The sequence below is a fragment of the Bombina bombina genome, chromosome 1 (genome assembly GCF_027579735.1).
Source record: "Bombina bombina isolate aBomBom1 chromosome 1, aBomBom1.pri, whole genome shotgun sequence".
Taxonomy (NCBI): Eukaryota; Metazoa; Chordata; class Amphibia; order Anura; family Bombinatoridae; genus Bombina; species Bombina bombina.
Window position 1 is genome coordinate 1,449,202,232 of NC_069499.1, and position 19,160 is coordinate 1,449,221,391.

General features: G+C 38.9%; 1 protein-coding gene across 1 annotated transcript; it reads right to left on the reverse strand.

Moving 5' to 3' along the window:
- Positions 1 to 1,507: 1,507 nt before the first annotated feature.
- Positions 1,508 to 13,414, reverse strand: LOC128666373 (lysozyme C-1-like). The gene is made up of 4 exons (XM_053720936.1): positions 13,276 to 13,414; positions 4,482 to 4,640; positions 2,787 to 2,865; positions 1,508 to 1,562 (listed from the first exon to the last, which is right to left on the reverse strand). The coding sequence occupies exons 1-4, from the start codon at positions 13,412 to 13,414 to the stop codon at positions 1,508 to 1,510; spliced, it is 432 nt and encodes a 143-aa protein (XP_053576911.1).
- Between the last annotated feature and the right edge of the window lie 5,746 nt (positions 13,415 to 19,160).

Genomic DNA, 19,160 nt, shown 5'->3' on the forward strand with positions numbered 1-19,160 from the left:
GTCCACCCAGACTATCCTAACCCCAATTGAAGGAGAGATAATCTTCTTTCAAGGTTTTCCTTACCTGGGCAAAACCCCATGCTACTTGCAGGAGACTAATTCAGTGTATACAACACAATTTTATAATTACACGTTTCTTCACCCCTCAAAGTAGATACTTTCTTTTACAGACAATTTATAATCCGTACTGCTTCTTTTTTACTGAGGAAACTCTGGGACTTTCTTCACTGGGGGATACCAAACCTTATGTGCGGGCGGACCTAATCTATGAGGTTGATCTGGATTGCATATATATATATATATATATATATATCCTATATCTAAGACCTGTGTCCATCATGCATCTTCACCCCCCCCCCCCATAATATAGGTATTACCCTCCAGACTAATAAGCCCCCAGACATTCTGCTAATTCCTGTGTCTTAAAAATGTATATTGGTAGACAGTTAAACAGGTGTATATGACCAGTAGACAATTAAAGGCCATAAAGAGAGTTACCAGACCAGACCAAAGAGACAGGCCTGGAAAACGACACAACCCAGTGGGCCAATAGTGTTGAGGCTGCAGCACGATGTAGGTTGGTGGGAGTCAGCCATAACTGAACTGCGCTAACAGAGGCCATCCTGGCAAAAAGCGCTTCTGGCCCTCAGCGCCTGCAGGAGGGATTCAGCACCCGAGCATTCACACACCACTCCTCTCACACTACGCTGCTGCTGAGCTGCAAAGAACGTCACATCCGGTGACATCAGATCCGGAAACCCAGATCCAATTGTTAGTAATTACATAAATGTAATAAACAACGACAATAGCTGGTCTTACCACTGTTCTTGATAAGCCCTTTGAAGAAGGTTACATTTAAAGGAACGTGAATGTCAATATGAAACTTCCTTGATTCATATGAAGCATGTAATATAACAACAAAAAAATAAACCGTTTACAATTAACTTCCATTATCAGATTTTACTTTGATCTGTTTGTATACTTTGTTTAAAGCAAATAGTTCACATCTCACACACAAATATGAGTCTGTGTTTATCTGATAGCTGCCGTGTTATTCAAGGTACAGGGATATGAAAGGCAACTTTGAAATTTGTCAGAAAAATATCTACAGCTTGTTTGAAATGTAAATTAAGTGTTATTGTACTGTCTTTGAATTGTTGACTACTGTATATCACCCTTGTTTAAATATTGAAGAACTATTAGCCACAGCCACTTTGTTGACAATCTCCTTTATTTTTTGTTGTTGTTGGTCAGTCCACTTTTTTTTTTACTACGTCTTAAGGTACAGTATCTCATGATACAATAACCATTTATTGCTGAGAATAGTTTATCACCGGATATTTAATAAAAATAAACACAATAATTAAGCGGTAAGCTACTTTTATTTTTTAGATGTAGTAAAACAAACATTTATGGAAGTTTTACATTTGCAAAACCAAGCCGGTGAATTGTTTTGAAGGAGTAACAACAAGACGAAGTCATTGCTTTGCAATATTGCTGTTCTGCTTCAGCATTTATATTTGCTCATATCTTTACCTTTGCAGTGTTTTGTATAGACAACCCTAACAATTGAAGAGAAATTAAAGAAATTATGCAAAATAATTGTGAAAGTAACATTTGGCTTAAACTAGAAACTTGTTATCGGGAGCAAATATCAGAAAGATTATGATCTACCCTTTGGTGTTTAACAATCACAAGTGGTAGGTACTTAGCTAAGGTCAGCAAAGAAAAAAATTCTATATGACAATAACCATTTAATAGAATAGATTACAGGAATAAATTACTATACTGTATAATATATGCAAATAAATATATAAAATAATTCCCCTTATGACTAAATATGAACGTGGAAGATGAAAAGTGTTAGGGAAATTAATACCTTCTATTTTTAAATAAATATATCAATATATATTACAAACATTAATACAAAACTAACAAATTAAATACACATTGTTCCAGATAATACATAATTATGTAAGGAAGGTAAGAAATAGTCTATGTTGCATCTAAGTAAAACATACTTGTTAAAATGAAATCGAAAAGTATGGATTAATTGCCTGCAGCTCTTTAGTTGTACTGATTGTGTTCTTAAGATTATATTATACATCTAGCTGAAGGAAACAATATGGGCTTAATGAAAGATCCAATTCTACTAAAGTTTCCAGATCTTGTTTTGAATGTGGTAATTATTTTTTAGTTTTGCTTTATTACAATGCTCTGTACCATTAATTAATAAGTGGTTTAGTAACTCTGTACTCTCTTACATGGACTAACATTGAAGTTGACCAGGGTGGTCAATAAATTATTCAAATAGAGTAAAAAAAAGCTACAGAAGTATAATTTCAGCACAATATTTGCCAGTCACATAAATGGCAATGGGCTCCATGTACTAACCGGCGAGCGGACAGCTTCTCAACTTGCAAAGCTGTCTATTTGCCTTCGCTACACATGGGTAGCAGATCTGTTGATCCACTTGCCCGTATGTATAATTACACACTCATCGGAGTGTGTAATGCCCGCCCCGTCATTCACGCAACCAATCACGCGACTGAAGGGGCTGTCAATCACTGAGAGCGGGCGAGCTCTCTGTGATTTTCCCTCGCCACCTCAGAGGTGATGTAGGGTGCAAGAAGCAGTGATCTAATGACAGCTGCTTCTTACATTGCGGGAAGCAGGCTCGCATATGCGAACCTGCCCTGCAAGGGCTCCAGAACAGCTTCCGCTGCTTCGTACAAGGAGCCCAATGTATGATTTGTACATAAAAAATATCCATTTCATTTTCTTACCAAGCATTTAGGCCTTGAGGATCCCTGACCACTCTTTTAGCACATTCAATATCATCAGTGATGTCATCATTCAGAAAACCTAAAATGATAATATATAAAACAGGAGATATTAATTGAACATGATTAATTTATATTTGTATATGTGAAACATAATTGTTTTGAACTTCTTTCCTGATGTCCCGTCTCTTCTTTACATTACCTGGCAATTACTGATGGGTAATATTTAGTCAGTTGTATAGAATAAAGATAACAGGGCCAGAATGGGACCAAAAATAGGCCTGAGCATTTTAAGGAAGAGAAGGCCAGTTCTCACCCACTGAGCACTTGCCCTTACACATCAGCTGCACTATCAATCCGAAATAACAGGCACAGACATCCACAGACATCCAAAGGCACCCAATGCATGCACTGAGCACATCTTACATCCACAATCACACACAAATAGGCACCACTTACATCAACAGGCTTTATCAAGATGAGCTGCATGTGACTGTTGTCCTTCCCCCTTGGTTAGTCCCCGCCAGACAATGTGCACTTACACAGCGTTCCTGTATAAATATAGTTGCAGAGTTTTCTATATAACACAGTGGCAGCCATCGTGTAATCATCCCACCATAGATATATACTGTGGGGTTTCTTTTAATGGGAGATGTGTAGAGGGCCCAGGCATAATGCAGGTGGAGTCCATGCACCACCAGGCCCCTCTGTAGGAATAACATTACTGATTTGATGTACAGAATGGGCCCCTATATATGTGGGCCCAGTCTCAACGAAGACCTCTGACACCCCTGTAGTTACGATCCTGGCCAAAGGGAAGGACACAGGTAAACCCAAATTTACAGTTTACAGATAGACACAAGGTGATAACACAAAGGGGGCAGTAGGCAAGTATATACTAGAGGACAAAAAAGAGGTAGACACTAGGTGACAAGACACATGCAGATGCCAAGAACAGTGTTATTTTGATATGAGCAGCAATAATCCATGCATATTTCATACCCAGTTTTGAGGCTGTCTGAAGCTGTCGCAGACCAATTCTGCACTGAACACAAATCCATCAGAGGAGAAAGCTCTGAAGGAGAGCCAGTCGTTGTGAGCAGAAATATTTTAAAGTAATGCTGTGGGATGGGACCCATCCCTGAGATGGCTCTCAGATAAAAGGTGGGACGGTTATGACCTGGCTCACAGACACATGAAGGCAGAGGGAGGCAAGTCTGGCCCTGCATCATGTACAAATAATAATGCTGGTGACTCGGTGGGACTAAAACAACAAGCCCACAACAGGCCCAGTCCACTGAGCAAATGCCCTATGTGCAGTCCAGGCCTGTATCAGAATAGATAGAGCTGGGGAAATTGTTGAAGTTAAAGAAACCTTACAGGCTGTCTCAACCTATTATTCTAACCATGTTTACAGCCATGTCTCCAACCCTACTGTCAGACAGCTCAAATCCAACCCGAACCAACTTTAATCTTGACTAAAGCCACCACCACACACCATCTGCCACCCAAATCCCCCTTGGATACCACAAGCTGTTCTTCATACCCTCAAAGCCATTCCATCAAATATCCCACAGCAAAATGTTATGTTTGTTATAAAACAATGTTTTATAAAGCAATCAATGGAAACCATGGACTCGTTAACAGATGATACTGGGAAATTAATAAGGAAATGCATGATGAGTTACTAGTACTTACTGCTGCATGGTTTGTTACACCCATTTGCCGTATTTGCAGTCTTCCCATCATCGCACCACCATCTGCTGTTAATTTGAAATATTCCATAATCTCGACTTGATCCATTGTCATGTATTGCATTAGTTTTATAATCACTCTCATGCTTAGCAATGCATATCCCTGTTAAATAACCAAATGAAAAAAGGCTTGGAAAATATCATTTTAGAATGAGAAAATAAAATGTACAAAATTAAGGCCTAGATTTGGAGTTTGGCGGTAGAAGGGCTGTTAACGCTCCGCAGGCTTTTTTCTGGCCGCACCATAAATTTAACTCTGGTATCGAGAGTTAAAACAAATGCTGCGTTAGGCTCCAAAAAAGGAGCGTAGATCATTTTTACCGCAAATGCAACTCTCGATACCAGAGTTGCTTACGGACGCGGCCGGCCTCAAAAACGTGCTCGTGCACGATTCTCCCATAGGAAACAATGGGGCTGTTTGAGCTGAAAAAAAACCTAACACCTGCAAAAAAGCAGCGTTCAGCTTCTAACGCAGCCCCATTGTTTCCTATGGGGAAACACTTCCTACGTCTGCACCTAACACTCTAACATGTACCCCGAGTCTAAACACCCCTACCCTTACACTTATTAACCCCTAATCTGCCGCTCCCGCTATCGCTGACCCCTGCATATTTTTTTTAACCCCTAATCTGCCGCTCCGTAAGCCGCCGCAACCTACGTTATCCCTATGTACCCCTAATATGCTGCCCTAACATCGCCGACCCCTATGTTATATTTATTAACCCCTAATCTGCCCCCCACAACGTCGCCGACACCTACCTACACTTATTAACCCCTAATCTGCCGAGCGGACCTGAGCGCTACTATAATAAAGTTATTAACCCCTAATCCGCCTCACTAACCCTATCATAAATAGTATTAACCCCTAATCTGCCCTCCCTAACATCGCCGACACCTACCTTCAATTATTAACCCCTAATCTTCCGAGCGGACCTCACCGCTATTCTAATAAATGTATTAACCCCTAAAGCTAAGTCTAACCCTAACACTAACACCTCCCTAAGTTAAATATAATTTACATCTAACGAAATAAATTAACTCTTATTAAATAAATTATTCCTATTTAAAGCTAAATACTTACCTGTAAAATAAACCCTAATATAGCTACAATATAAATTATAATTATATTATAGCTATTTTAGGATTTATATTTATTTTACAGGCAACTTTGTAATTATTTTAACCAGGTACAATAGCTATTAAATAGTTAAGAACTATTTAATAGCTACCTAGTTAAAATAATAACAAATTTACCTGTAAAATAAATCCTAACCTAAGTTACAAATAAACCTAACACTACACTATCAATAAAATAATTAAATAAACTACCTACAATTACCTACAATTAACCTAACACTACACTATCAATAAATTAATTAAACACAATTGCTACAAATAAATACAATTAAATAAACTATCTAAAGTACAAAAAATAAAAAAGAACTAAGTTACAAAAAATAAAAAAATATTTACAAACATAAGAAAAATATTACAAAAATTTTAAACTAATTACACCTACTCTAAGCCCCCTAATAAAATAACAAAGCCCCCCAAAATAAAAAAATTCCCTACCCTATTCTAAATTAAAAAAGTTACAAGCTCTTTTACCTTACCAGCCCTGAACAGGGCCCTTTGCGGGGCATGCCCCAAGAATTTCAGCTCTTTTGCCTGTAAAAGAATAAATACAATACCCCCCCCCCAACATTACAACCCACCACCCACATACCCCTAATCTAACCCAAACCCCTCTTAAATAAACCTAACACTAAGCCCCTGAAGATCTTCCTACCTTGTCTTCACCTCACCGGGTATCACCGATCGGTCCTGGCTCCAAGATCTTCATCCAACCCAAGCGGGGGTTGGCGATCCATAATCCGGTGCTGAAGAGGTCCAGAAGAGGCTCCAAAGTCTTCCTCCTATCCGGCAAGAAGAGGACATCCGGACCGGCAAACATCTTCTCCAAGCGGCATCTTCGTTCTTCTTCCATCCGGAGCGAAGCGGCAGGATCCTGAAGACCTCCAGCGCGGAACATCCATCCGGCCCGACGACTGAACGACGAATGACTGTTCCTTTAAGGGACGTCATCCAAGATGGCGTCCCTCGAATTCCGATTGGCTGATAGGATTCTATCAGCCAATCGGAATTAAGGTAGGAATTTTCTGATTGGCTGATGGAATCAGCCAATCAGAATCAAGTTCAATCCGATTGGCTGATCCAATCAGCCAATCAGATTGAGCTCGCATTCTATTGGCTGTTCCGATCAGCCAATAGAATGCGAGCTCAATCTGATTGGCTGATTGGATCAGCCAATCGGATTGAACTAGATTCTGATTGGCTGATTCCATCAGCCAATCAGAAAATTCCTACCTTAATTCCGATTGGCTGATAGAATCCTATCAGCCAATCGGAATTCGAGGGACGCCATCTTGGATGACGTCCCTTAAAGGAACAGTCATTCGTCGTTCAGTCGTCGGGCCGGATGGATGTTCCGCGCTGGAGGTCTTCAGGATCCTGACGCTTCGCTCCGGATGGAAGAAGATCGAAGATGCCGCTTGGAGAAGATGTTTGCCGGTCCGGATGTCCTCTTCTTGCCGGATAGGAGGAAGACTTTGGAGCCTCTTCTGGACCTCTTCAGCACCGGATTATGGATCGCCAACCCCCGCTTGGGTTGGATGAAGATCTTGGAGCCAGGACCGATCGGTGATACCTGGATGGTGAAGACAAGGTAGGAAGATCTTCAGGGGCTTAGTGTTAGGTTTATTTAAGGGGGGTTTGGGTTAGATTAGGGGTATATGGGTGGTGGGTTGTAATGTTGGGGGGGGGGTATTGTATGTTTTTTTTTACAGGCAAAAGAGCTGAACTTCTTGGGGCATGCCCCGCAAAGGGCCCTGTTCAGGGCTGGTAAGGTAAAAGAGCTTGTAACTTTTTTAATTTAGAATAGGGTAGGGAATTTTTTATTTTGGGGGGCTTTGTTATTTTATTAGGGGGCTTAGAGTAGGTGTAATTAGTTTAAAATTGTTGTAATATTTTTCTTATGTTTGTAAATATTTTTTTATTTTTTGTAACTTAGTTCTTTTTTATTTTTTGTACTTTAGATAGTTTATTTAATTGTATTTATTTGTAGCAATTGTGTTTAATTAATTTATTGATAGTGTAGTGTTAGGTTAATTGTAGGTAATTGTAGGTAGTTTATTTAATTATTTTATTGATAGTGTAGTGTTAGGTTTATTTGTAACTTAGGTTAGGATTTATTTTACAGGTAAATTTGTTATTATTTTAACTAGGTAGCTATTAAATAGTTCTTAACTATTTAATAGCTATTGTACCTGGTTAAAATAAATACAAGGTTGCCTGTAAAATAAATATAAATCCTAAAATAGCTATAATATAATTATAATTTATATTGTAGCTATATTAGGGTTTATTTTACAGGTAAGTATTTAGCTTTAAATAGGAATAATTTATTTAATAAGAGTTAATTTATTTCGTTAGATGTAAATTATATTTAAGTTAGGGGGGTGTTAGTGTTAGGGTTAGACTTAGCTTTAGGGGTTAATACATTTATTAGAATAGCGGTGAGGTCCGATCGGAAGATTAGGGGTTAATAATTGAAGGTAGGTGTCGGCGATGTTAGGGAGGGCAGATTAGGGGTTAATACTATTTATTATAGGGTTAGTGAGGCGGATTAGGGGCTAATAACTTTATTATAGTAGCGCTCAGGTCCGCTCGGCAGATTAGGAGTTAATAAGTGTAGGTAGGTGTCGGCGACGTTGAGGGGGGCAGATTAGGGGTTAATAAATATAATATAGGGGTCGGCGGTGTTAGGGGCAGCAGATTAGGGGTACATAGGGATAACGTAGGTGGCGGCGCTTTGCGGTCGGAAGATTAGGGGTTAATTATTTTAAGTAACTGGCGGCGATGTTGTGGGGGGCAGATTAGGGGTTAATAAATATAATATAGGGGTCGGCGGGGTTAGGGGCAGCAGATTAGGGGTACATAAGTATAACGTAGGTGGCGGTCGGCAGATTAGGGGTTAAAAATTTTATTCGAGTGGCGGCGATGTGGGGGGACCTCGGTTTAGGGGTACATAGGTAGTTTATGGGTGTTAGTGTACTTTAGGGTACAGTAGTTAAGAGCTTTATAAACCGGCGTTAGCCAGAAAGCTCTTAACTCCTGCTATTTTCAGGCGGCTGGAATTTTGTCGTTAGAGCTCTAACGCTCACTTCACAAACGACTCTAAATACTGGCGTTAGAAAGATCCCATTGAAAAGATAGGCTACGCAAATGGCGTAGGGGGATCTGCGGTATGGAAAAGTCGCGGCTGTAAAGTGAGCGTTAGACCCTTTAATCACTGACTCCAAATACCAGCGGGCGGCCAAAACCAGCGTTAGGAGCCTCTAACGCTGGTTTTGACGGCTACCGCCGAACTCCAAATCTAGGCCTAAGTGAGTGAGATTGTGTTGTTTCTAAAGGAGTTCTGTCTAGAACAGAAATAATAGAAATGCTAGTCCAGTTATTGAGGAAGGCAATGGGGCCTAGTTATCAAGCCGTCAACCTCAAATACGCTGGAATTCTGCAGCGTATTTGTGGCGCGGCTGATTCGCCTTAGTTATCAAAGGCTCGAGACCGGCAAAAGTAGAATTTTGTGACGTAAACTTCGATCCGCCGGACTCAGTCCGACACAGATCGATTCTTACGTCACTCCAGATGTTCCGCACACAAGTGCGGCACAATCTCACTACTTTTGCTAGTTATCAAAAAACTAGCAGGTACGCTCGGCACTTTTACGGCCCAGCGTACCTGGTTTTCAAAGCCCCAGCCTGGAGGCGGCGGATCCCATAGGAATCAATGGGAGTCTGACCATAGCGAAAGTACAAGTTCGCTGCTGACAGACATCCCATTGATTCCTATGGGAGATGTCTACACCTAACACCCTAACATGTACCCCGAGTCTAAACACCGCTAATCTGACCCCCCCTACACCGCCGCAACTAAATAAAGTTATTACCCCCTAAACCGCCGCTCCCGGAGCCCACCGCAAGCTACTCTATACATATTAACCCCTAAACCGCCGCTCCCGGAGCCCACCGCAACTATAATAAATGTATTAACCCCTATCCTGCCCCCCTACACCGTCGCCACCTATAATAAATTTATTAACCCCTAATCTGCCCCCCTACACCGTCGCCACCTATAATAAATTTATTAACCCCTATCCTGCCCCCCACTACGCCGCCGCCACTGTAATAAAATTATTAACCCCTAAACCTAAGTCTAACCCTAACCCTAACGCCCCCCTAACTTAAATATTAATTAAATAAATCTAAATAAATTAACTCTTATTAACTAAATGAATCCTATTTAAAACTAAATACTTACCTTTAAAATAAACCCTAATATAGCTACAATATAAATAATAATTATATTCTAGCTATCTTAGGATTTATATTTATTTTACTGGTAACTTTGTATTTATTTTAGCTAGTTAGAATAGTTATTAAATAGTTATTAACTATTTAATAACTACCTAGCTAAAAGAAATACAAAATTACCTGTAAAATAAATCCTAACCTAAGTTACAATTAAACCTAATACTACACTATCATTAAATTAACTAAATAAACTACATACAAATAACTACAATTAAATACAATTACATAAACTAACTAAAGTACAACAAATAAAAAAAGCTAAGTTACAAAAAATAAAAAATAAGTTACAAACATGTTAAAAATATTACAACAATTTTAAGCTACTTACACCTAATCTAAGCCCCCTAATAAAATAACAAACCCCCCCAAAATAAAAAAAATCCCTACCCTATTCTAAATTAAATAAATTTCAAAGCTCTTTTACCTTACCAGCCCTTAAAAGGGCCATTTGTGGGGGCATGCCCCAAAAAGTTCAGCTCTTTTGCCTGTAAAAGAAAAATACAACCCCCCCCCAACATTAAAACCCACCACCCACATACCCCTAATCTAACCCAAACCCCCCTTACAAAAACCTAACACTAATCCCCTGAAGATCATCCTACCTTGAGTCGTCTTCACTCAGCCGAGCCACCGATGGAACTGAAGAGGACATCTGGAGCGGAAGAAGTTAATCCTCCAAGCGGCGCTGAAGAAATCTTCCATCCGATGAAGTCATCATCCAGGCGGCGCTGAAGAAGTCTTCGATCCGGCCGATGTCATCTTCAAAGAGGCGCTGAAGAGGTCTTCTATCCGGGCGAAGTCATCTTCCAAGCCGGGTCTTGAATCTTCCTTCCGCCGACGCGGAACCACCTTCTTCACCGACGGACTACGACGAATGACGGCTCCTTTAAGGGACGTCATCCAAGATGGTGTCCCCTCAATTCCGATTGGCTGATAGGATTCTATCAGCCAATCGGAATAAGGTAGGAAAATCTGATTGGCTGATGGAATCAGCCAATCAGATTCAAGTTCAATCCTATTGGCTGATGGAATCAGCCAATCAGATTGAGCTTGCATTCTATTGGCTGTTCCGATCAGCCAATAGAATGCGAGCTCAATCTGATTGGCTGATTCCATCAGCCAATCGGATTGAACTTGAATCTGATTGGCTGATTCCATCAGCCAATCAGATTTTCCTACCTTAATTCCGATTGGCTGATAGAATCCTATCAGCCAATCGGAATTGAGGGGACACCATCTTGGATGACGTCCCTTAAAGGAGCCGTCATTCGTCGTAGTCCGTCGGTGAAGAAGGTGGTTCCGCGTCGGCGGAAGGAAGATTCAAGACCCGGCTTGGAAGATGACTTCGCCCGGATAGAAGACCTCTTCAGCGCCTCTTTGAAGATGACATCGGCCGGATCGAAGACTTCTTCAGCGCCGCCTGGATGATGACTTCATCGGATGGAAGATTTTTTCAGCGCCGCTTGGAGGATTAACTTCTTCCGCTCCGGATGTCCTCTTCAGTTCCATCGGTGGCTCGGCTGAGTGAAGACGACTCAAGGTAGGATGATCTTCAGGGGATTAGTGTTAGGTTTTTGTAAGGGGGGTTTGGGTTAGATTAGGGGTATGTGGGTGGTGGGTTTTAATGTTGGGGGGGGGGTTGTATTTTTCTTTTACAGGCAAAAGAGCTGAACTTTTTGGGGCATGCCCCCACAAATGGCCCTTTTAAGGGCTGGTAAGGTAAAAGAGCTTTGAAATTTATTTAATTTAGAATAGGGTAGGGATTTTTTTTATTTTGGGGGGGTTTGTTATTTTATTAGGGGGCTTAGATTAGGTGTAAGTAGCTTAAAATTGTTGTAATATTTTTAACATGTTTGTAACTTATTTTTTTATTTTTTGTAACTTAGCTTTTTTTATTTTTTGTACTTTAGTTAGTTTATGTAATTGTATTTAATTGTAGTTATTTGTATGTAGTTTATTTAGTTAATTTAATGATAGTGTAGTATTAGGTTTAATTGTAACTTAGGTTAGGATTTATTTCACAGGTACATTTCTCTTTATTTTAGCTAGGTAAGCTATTAAATAGTTAATAACTATTTAATAGTTATTGTACCTGGTTAAAATAAATTGAAAGTTACCTGTAAAATAAATATAAATCCTAAGATAGCTAGAATATAATTATTATTTATATTGTAGCTATATTAGGGTTTATTTTAAAGGTAAGTATTTAGTTTTAAATAGGATTCATTTAGTTAATAAGAGTTAATTTATTTAGATATATTTAATTAATATTTAAGTTAGGGGGGCGTTAGGGTTAGACTTAGGTTTAGGGGTTAATAATTTTATTACAGTGGCGGCGGCGTAGTGGGGGGCAGGATAGGGGTTAATAAATTTATTATAGGTGGCGACGGTGTAGGGGGGGCAGATTAGGGGTTAATAAATGTATTATAGGTGGCGACGGTGTAGGGGGGGCAGGATAGGGGTTACTAGGTATACTGTAGGTGGCAGCGGTGTCCGGGAGCGGCGGTTTAGGGGTTAATACATTTATAAGACTTGCGGCGGGGTCTAGGAGCGGCGGTTTAGGGGTTAATACATTTATAAGACTTGCGGCGGGGTCTAGGAGCGGCGGTTTAGGGGTTAATACATTTATAAGACTTGCGGCGGGGTCTAGGAGCGGCGGTTTAGGGGTTAATACATTTATAAGACTTGCGGCGGGGTCTAGGAGCGGCGGTTTAGGGGTTAGTAACTTTATTTAGTTGCGGGGGGCTCCGGGGGCGCCGGTATAGGGGGTAGAACAGTGCAGTTTAGTGTGAGTGCTTAGTGACAGGCTAGCAATAAAGCTGGGAAAAAGCCGAAGGGCAGCGAGATCGGATGAGTGATAACTGTCACAGTCCGCTGCTCATCGCCCCGCGGCTTTTTGACAGCTTTATTTGATAACTTAGGCGAACGTATTCAAGGTCCGCGGCGGCGAAGGTAGGCGAGCTTAGGCGGACGTATTGGGCCGGGCGAAGCCAGAAAAGTAGACGGCTTGATAACTACCCCCCACAGTCTTTCATTAACATGAAATAAAATAATATTTAATTTTCAGATTAAAAACTAAAACATAATGAACATATATTCGATTTCTTATTATTCATTCAAACCTTTACATATATTACAAGTATTTATCTGTACAACTAATTATGTACTACTTTCCTATGCCTAGATATGTTGTATTTATTTATTATTTATTATACCTACAGTATCAATTTTATTTATGGTTTAATTCTAATATATAATAATAGGAGACAATAAATAACAATAATATATAACTATTATTATACATACATGTAGTAGCACCAATGCCTTGATATCCATCCAGTTTAGTTTTTCCAAATATTCTGGTCAGTTCACAGTTAGAGTATTTTTTTGCCTCTATCCAAGATGCCAAACAGCTAAGGAGAGTCAGACTCAGGATCAGCTTCATCTTTGCAATCTTGTTTGACTGTATTTCAACTGCAAGTGCCAGCTATTTATATACAAATGATTGTGAAAAGATATATAGAATGACAATTAAAATTTCAATTATGAAATGTTGTAATGTAATTTATTCTCCCAGCCCTATAATAACATCTTCATAAGGAACAAGATATGTAAATCCTTAAATAAATAAAATAAACTTGTTTATTGTTACACAACTTTTAATGAGAAATAAATATATTTAAGTGTGACCAAAGTTATTTAGGCTGAGTTTTTTTTTCTGTCAAGATGATACAGATATTGAAAAAACTTCCCTTCAAAGTGAGGACCAGACCTGCAAGTATTGTAGAAATACAGCTGCACTGACCTCCTTCAGGGAAAATTCACAGAAAACTTCTCTTGTATATTCTAACACACTCCCGCAAAGGAAGAAAAGAATCCAAAATGGTGTAATACGTTAGAGTGCATGAAAATGCGTATGGCTTGTAACGTTTGTTTGCTTTGTCTATTAAAAATTGTGGATACAAACTTTTAACGACCCCAAACCACTGAAATTGTAAACAAAACTTTTAATAAAAGAATCGAACAACTTTAAAAGAAAAAAGCTTTACCTGTATCAAAAACACTAAAATATAATGAATTACTACTTTAGTAACATGATTTTTTTTTAGAGTGCATGGGCAAAATAATTTGGTTCATCCGAAAAATTTGTTTTAGATTTTTCGACCAATTCGGTTCATCAAAATTTCGTTCATGGTCCCGTTCTATTCAGCTGAATATTTGGATAAGAATAACGTTTGAAAAGAAATTCGTTCAATAGCATTAAAACCAATGGGAAGCCCACAAAAAATAACTTTTAGCAACAAAATTACACTGCTAGGAATAGGAAATGCCAACAATTGATTCAGTGCTAAGAATATATGGATGTAGCCTGAGCGCCTCAACTAGAAGTGGGCTAGTATGTGAATAGGTAGTACATGTGTATTTATTAATGACAATAAATGTTGACAGTTAAAACAATTAAATCAATAATTAAAACAAAAGTTTAAAACAATAAATATGCAATATGCAAAGGTACCTATGTGGAATATTCAAATAGTACATTAAAATGGATCCATGTTTATCAACATACAAAAAGACTGGTAAGATGTGACAGTAGACAATGTTGATAATAATATGCGAATAAAAGCTATATATAGACTATATATATATATATATATATACTGTGTATATATATATATATATATATATATATATATATATATATATATATATATATATATATATATATGGAAAAAGTACCACTAAAGCAGTACTACACCACCTTGGTACACAAATAGGGCACTAAGCGCCCAGCGGGGTCTTGGCCGTGGTGGCCCAGGTTCAATGAAAATATGATGTAGAATTTCCAAGCGTATACTTGGGTAGAGTCCAATATAGTTATGTTATAGATGATCCCTCATTAGTGATGGTGTAGGAGAAAAAAAGGGATGTGACTGAGAACTCCAAAAATAGTGCAAAATAGTGAGAGGAAAAACAATTATAATCCTTCAACAAATGATAAAAATACAAAAATGTAAAAATGTGAAAAAAATTGATTTTTTTTTAAACAGAAATTGCCAAAAGGTGCCATTGATGAAAAAAGATAAAAAAAAATGTGTTGAAGTTAGGATAAATACATTCATAGGTGCAATATAAGTCTAAGTGATGAAAGTTAGTGAATGTAAAATTATTCTCAAGGTTCAGTTGGGTGTTGCGAGATTAGTGCAGCTGGGTGCTGCAGGGTTAGTGCTGCGACCACAGGGGGAAATCCAGAGATTTTAGTGGAAGTTCTGCTCCTAGCTGGATTTATCTGTGAAAGATCTGCTCCTAGCTGGATTTATCTGTGAAAGATAATCAATATAGTGTAGTATGCTTAAAGTAGATATACTGTAGATGTAGAAATAAGGCTTACCAGATGCTTGGTTAACGCGTTTCGGCCTCTCACAGGTCTTTTTCAAGACTGGTTTGTTGTATGTGCTGGTGGCCTTTTATACCTGTTTGATAATTGTTTGCTTTGTGGTCACAAGTTGCTAAAAACATGTGACTTTTTTTTTTTTTAAAGTGAATCTTTATTAACATGTTAGTGTACACAGAGTAATAATTTTATATAAAAAAGTATATACTCAAATCGTTTTTATATCTTTATGATCTTTTGGTCTGTTTGTTTATTTATGATCACCATTTAAGTGCTGATGTCACATCCAGTATTTGTCTTCAAATCTTCTTTCTCAAATCGTTTTTTATATATATACACACACATATTCATTTTTATTTGTTCTATTTTCTATGTGTTATAGACTTTTATGTCTATCCAAATTCAGTGTAAAAGTTTACTTTGTTTACTGCTGCCAAAATTTGTCTCTTTTCATTGGCTGTGACATCATCACCATGTTATTCTAGTGCTGGGTAGTCCTAGCCAGTTTTCTATTGGGTATTGTGTTTCCATATTTGTGATTGGGGATAGATAGCTTTTCCTCTCCTACCCTCCTGTACCTATCGATAATATTTTTAAAATATAAAAATACACTTTTAAAGGCACTAGATATGCCATATAATGCGGGACAGCAGTGTTTTTTGCAGCAATAGATTTCGCCATTGCAATAATCCTATTTGGTCTTATTTAGTGATGCCGATATTCGGCTATTCCTATTGGGTATGACGTCAACACCACATTGTGTTGATGATAGGTGATAAATAAACAAACAGACCAAAAGATCATAAAGATATAAAAATGATTTTAGTATATACTTTTTGATATAACATTATTACTCTGTGTACACTAATATGTTAATAAAGATTCACTTAAAAAAAAAATGTTTTTAGCAACTTGTGACCACAAAGCAAACAATTATCAAACAGGTATAAAAGGCCACCAGCACATACAACAAACCAGTCTTGAAAAAGGTCTGTGAGAGGCTGAAACGCGTTAACCAAGCATCTGGTAAGCCTTATTTCTACATCTATATCTACTTTGAGCATACTACACTATATTGATTATCTTTCACAGATAAATCCAGCTAGGAGCAGATCTTTCATAGATAAATCCAGCTAGGAGCAGAACATCCACTAAAATCTCTGGATTTCCACCTGTGGTCGCAGCACTAACTCTGCAGCACCCAGCTGCACTAATCTCGCAACACCCAACTGAACCTTGAGAATAATTTTTCATTCACTAACTTTCATCACTTAGACTTATATTGCACCTACGAATGTATTTATCCTAACTTCAACACGTTTTTTCATCTTTTTTCATCAATGGCACCTTTTGGCAATTTCTGCTAAAAAAAATTCAATTTTTTTTCACATTTTTGTATTTTTATCCTTTGTTGAAGGATTATCTTTTTTTCCACTATTTTGCACTATTTTTTGAGCTTCCAGTCACATCCCCTTTTTTCTCCTACACCATCAGTAATGAGGGATCATCTATAGCATAACTATATTGGACTCTACCTAAGTATACGCTTGGAAATTCTACATCATATTTTCTCTGAACCTGGGATTACAAATTACACTCAACTGATAGGAACAATTTGTGACTTTTCACTACACCACGGCCAAGACCCCGCTGGGCGCTTAGTGCCCTATTTGTGTACCAAGGTGGTGTAGTACTGTTTTAGTGGTACTTTCTTTAGAGGTATATATAGCTTTTATTTGCATATTATTATCAACATTGTCTACTGTCACATCTTACCTGTCTTTTTGTATGTTGATAAACATGGATCCATGTTAATGTACTATTTGAAAATTCCACATAGGTACCTTTGCATATTATTTATTGTTTTAAACTTTTGTTTTAATTATTGTTTAATTGTTTTAACTGTCAACATTTATTGTCATTAATAAATACACATGTACTACCTATTCACATCCTAGCCCACTTCTAGTTGAGGCGCTCAGGCTACATCCATATATTCTTAGAGTTTTTTATTGACAGCTAGAGGTTAAGACAGCCGGAGCATATAGGATTACACAGGCACTAGGTATATATTCCATCAAAGATTCAGTGCTAACTGGGACATGAGAACATACAGGAAATAGAAAAATATTTTACAAAGAAAATTCAAACAATAAATTGAAATAAAAAGAATGTGATAATTAAAGTAATATCAATTATTCACCAGTACCACCTTTCCCCACCACACTATTGTCTCTCCCCTTCTTACCTTTCACTTTCCACCACCGCAACCTTTCCATACAATCTTACTTTTTTTTCAACTCTCTCATTCTTTTTCAAATTCCTCATGCTAAAGTACACCCATTCCTCACTTTCTTACACACGTGCTCTATATGAAATCTGTAGTTATCCTTGTAGACTGAATTCAGAGAAGGGCAGAGGCAGGAGAGGGGGCACCAGCAAGCAGCAGAGTTACTGAACTAGGTAGGCCTCACAGTATATAACCCTTAAAATTACATCTCCAAGGAAGGAGGAGGAAAGATTTTGCATTGTTAGATGATGATCCCCACTGAGCAGGAAAAGCAGGAGTAGCAGCAGCAGGCAGCAGACTTACTGAACTAGGTAGAACTCACAGTACATAAACTTCAAAAATACACTTCTAGGGAAAAGGAGGCCAAAAAAAGTGCCTAGACCCCCTTGGACAAAGTGACCAGCAGGAGCAGGAGTAGCAGCAATAAGCAGTAGAGTTACTAAACTAGATAGGCCTCACAGTATGTAAACCTGAAAAACACACTTCCAAGGGAGGAGGAGGAGAAAGACGTGCCTAGAGCCCCTTGGACACAGCAGTCAACAGTTCCCTGAGGATTGGGCATTGACAGATGATGACCATCATAGAGCAGAAAGGGCAGAAGCACGATTGGCATCAGCAGCAGGAAACAAACTTACTGAACTAGGAAGGCCTCACAGTAAATAAACCTAAAAAATACACCTCCAAGGGAGGACAAACATGCACCTAGCGGCCCTTGGACACAGTAGACAGCAGTTCCCTAAAGATTTGGCATTGACAGAGGATGAACACCACCGAGCAGAAAGGGCAGGAGCAGGTTTGACAGCAGCAACAGCAGACTTACTGTACTAGGAAGGCCTTACAGTACATAAACCTAAAAAAAACCTCTAGGGGAAAATGAGGGTAAACACATGTTTAAAGCCCCTTGGACACAGCGGCCAGCAGTTCCCAGAGGACTTGGCATTGACGGGCGATAACCACCACAGAGCAGGACAACCAGAAGCAGGAATTGCAGCAGCAGGCAGCATAGTTACTGAACTAGGTAGGCCTCACAGTACATACACCTCACAAATACACCTCCAAAAGAGAAGTAGGAGAAAGATGTGCCTAGAAACCCTTGGATACATCGACCAGCAGTTCCCTGAGGATTTGGCATTGATGGATGATTTCCACCATGGAGCAGGAAAGGCAGGAGTGGCAGCAACAGGCAATAGACTTACTTAACTAGGTAGACGTCACAGTATATAAACCTCAAAAATACACCTCCAAGGAAGGAGGACACAGCGGTCAGCAGTTCCCTGAGGATTTGGCATTGACAGATAACGACCACCAAAGAGTAGGAAGGTCAGGAGCAGGAGAGGCAGCAGCATAGTTACTGAACTAGGTATGCCTCACAGAACATAAACTGATTAGAAAGATGTGCCTAAAGCCCTTGGACACAGCGGTCAGCAGTTCCCTGAGGATTTGACTTTGACAGATGATGACCACCACTGAACATGAATGGAAGGAGCAGTGGCAGCAGCATTGTTA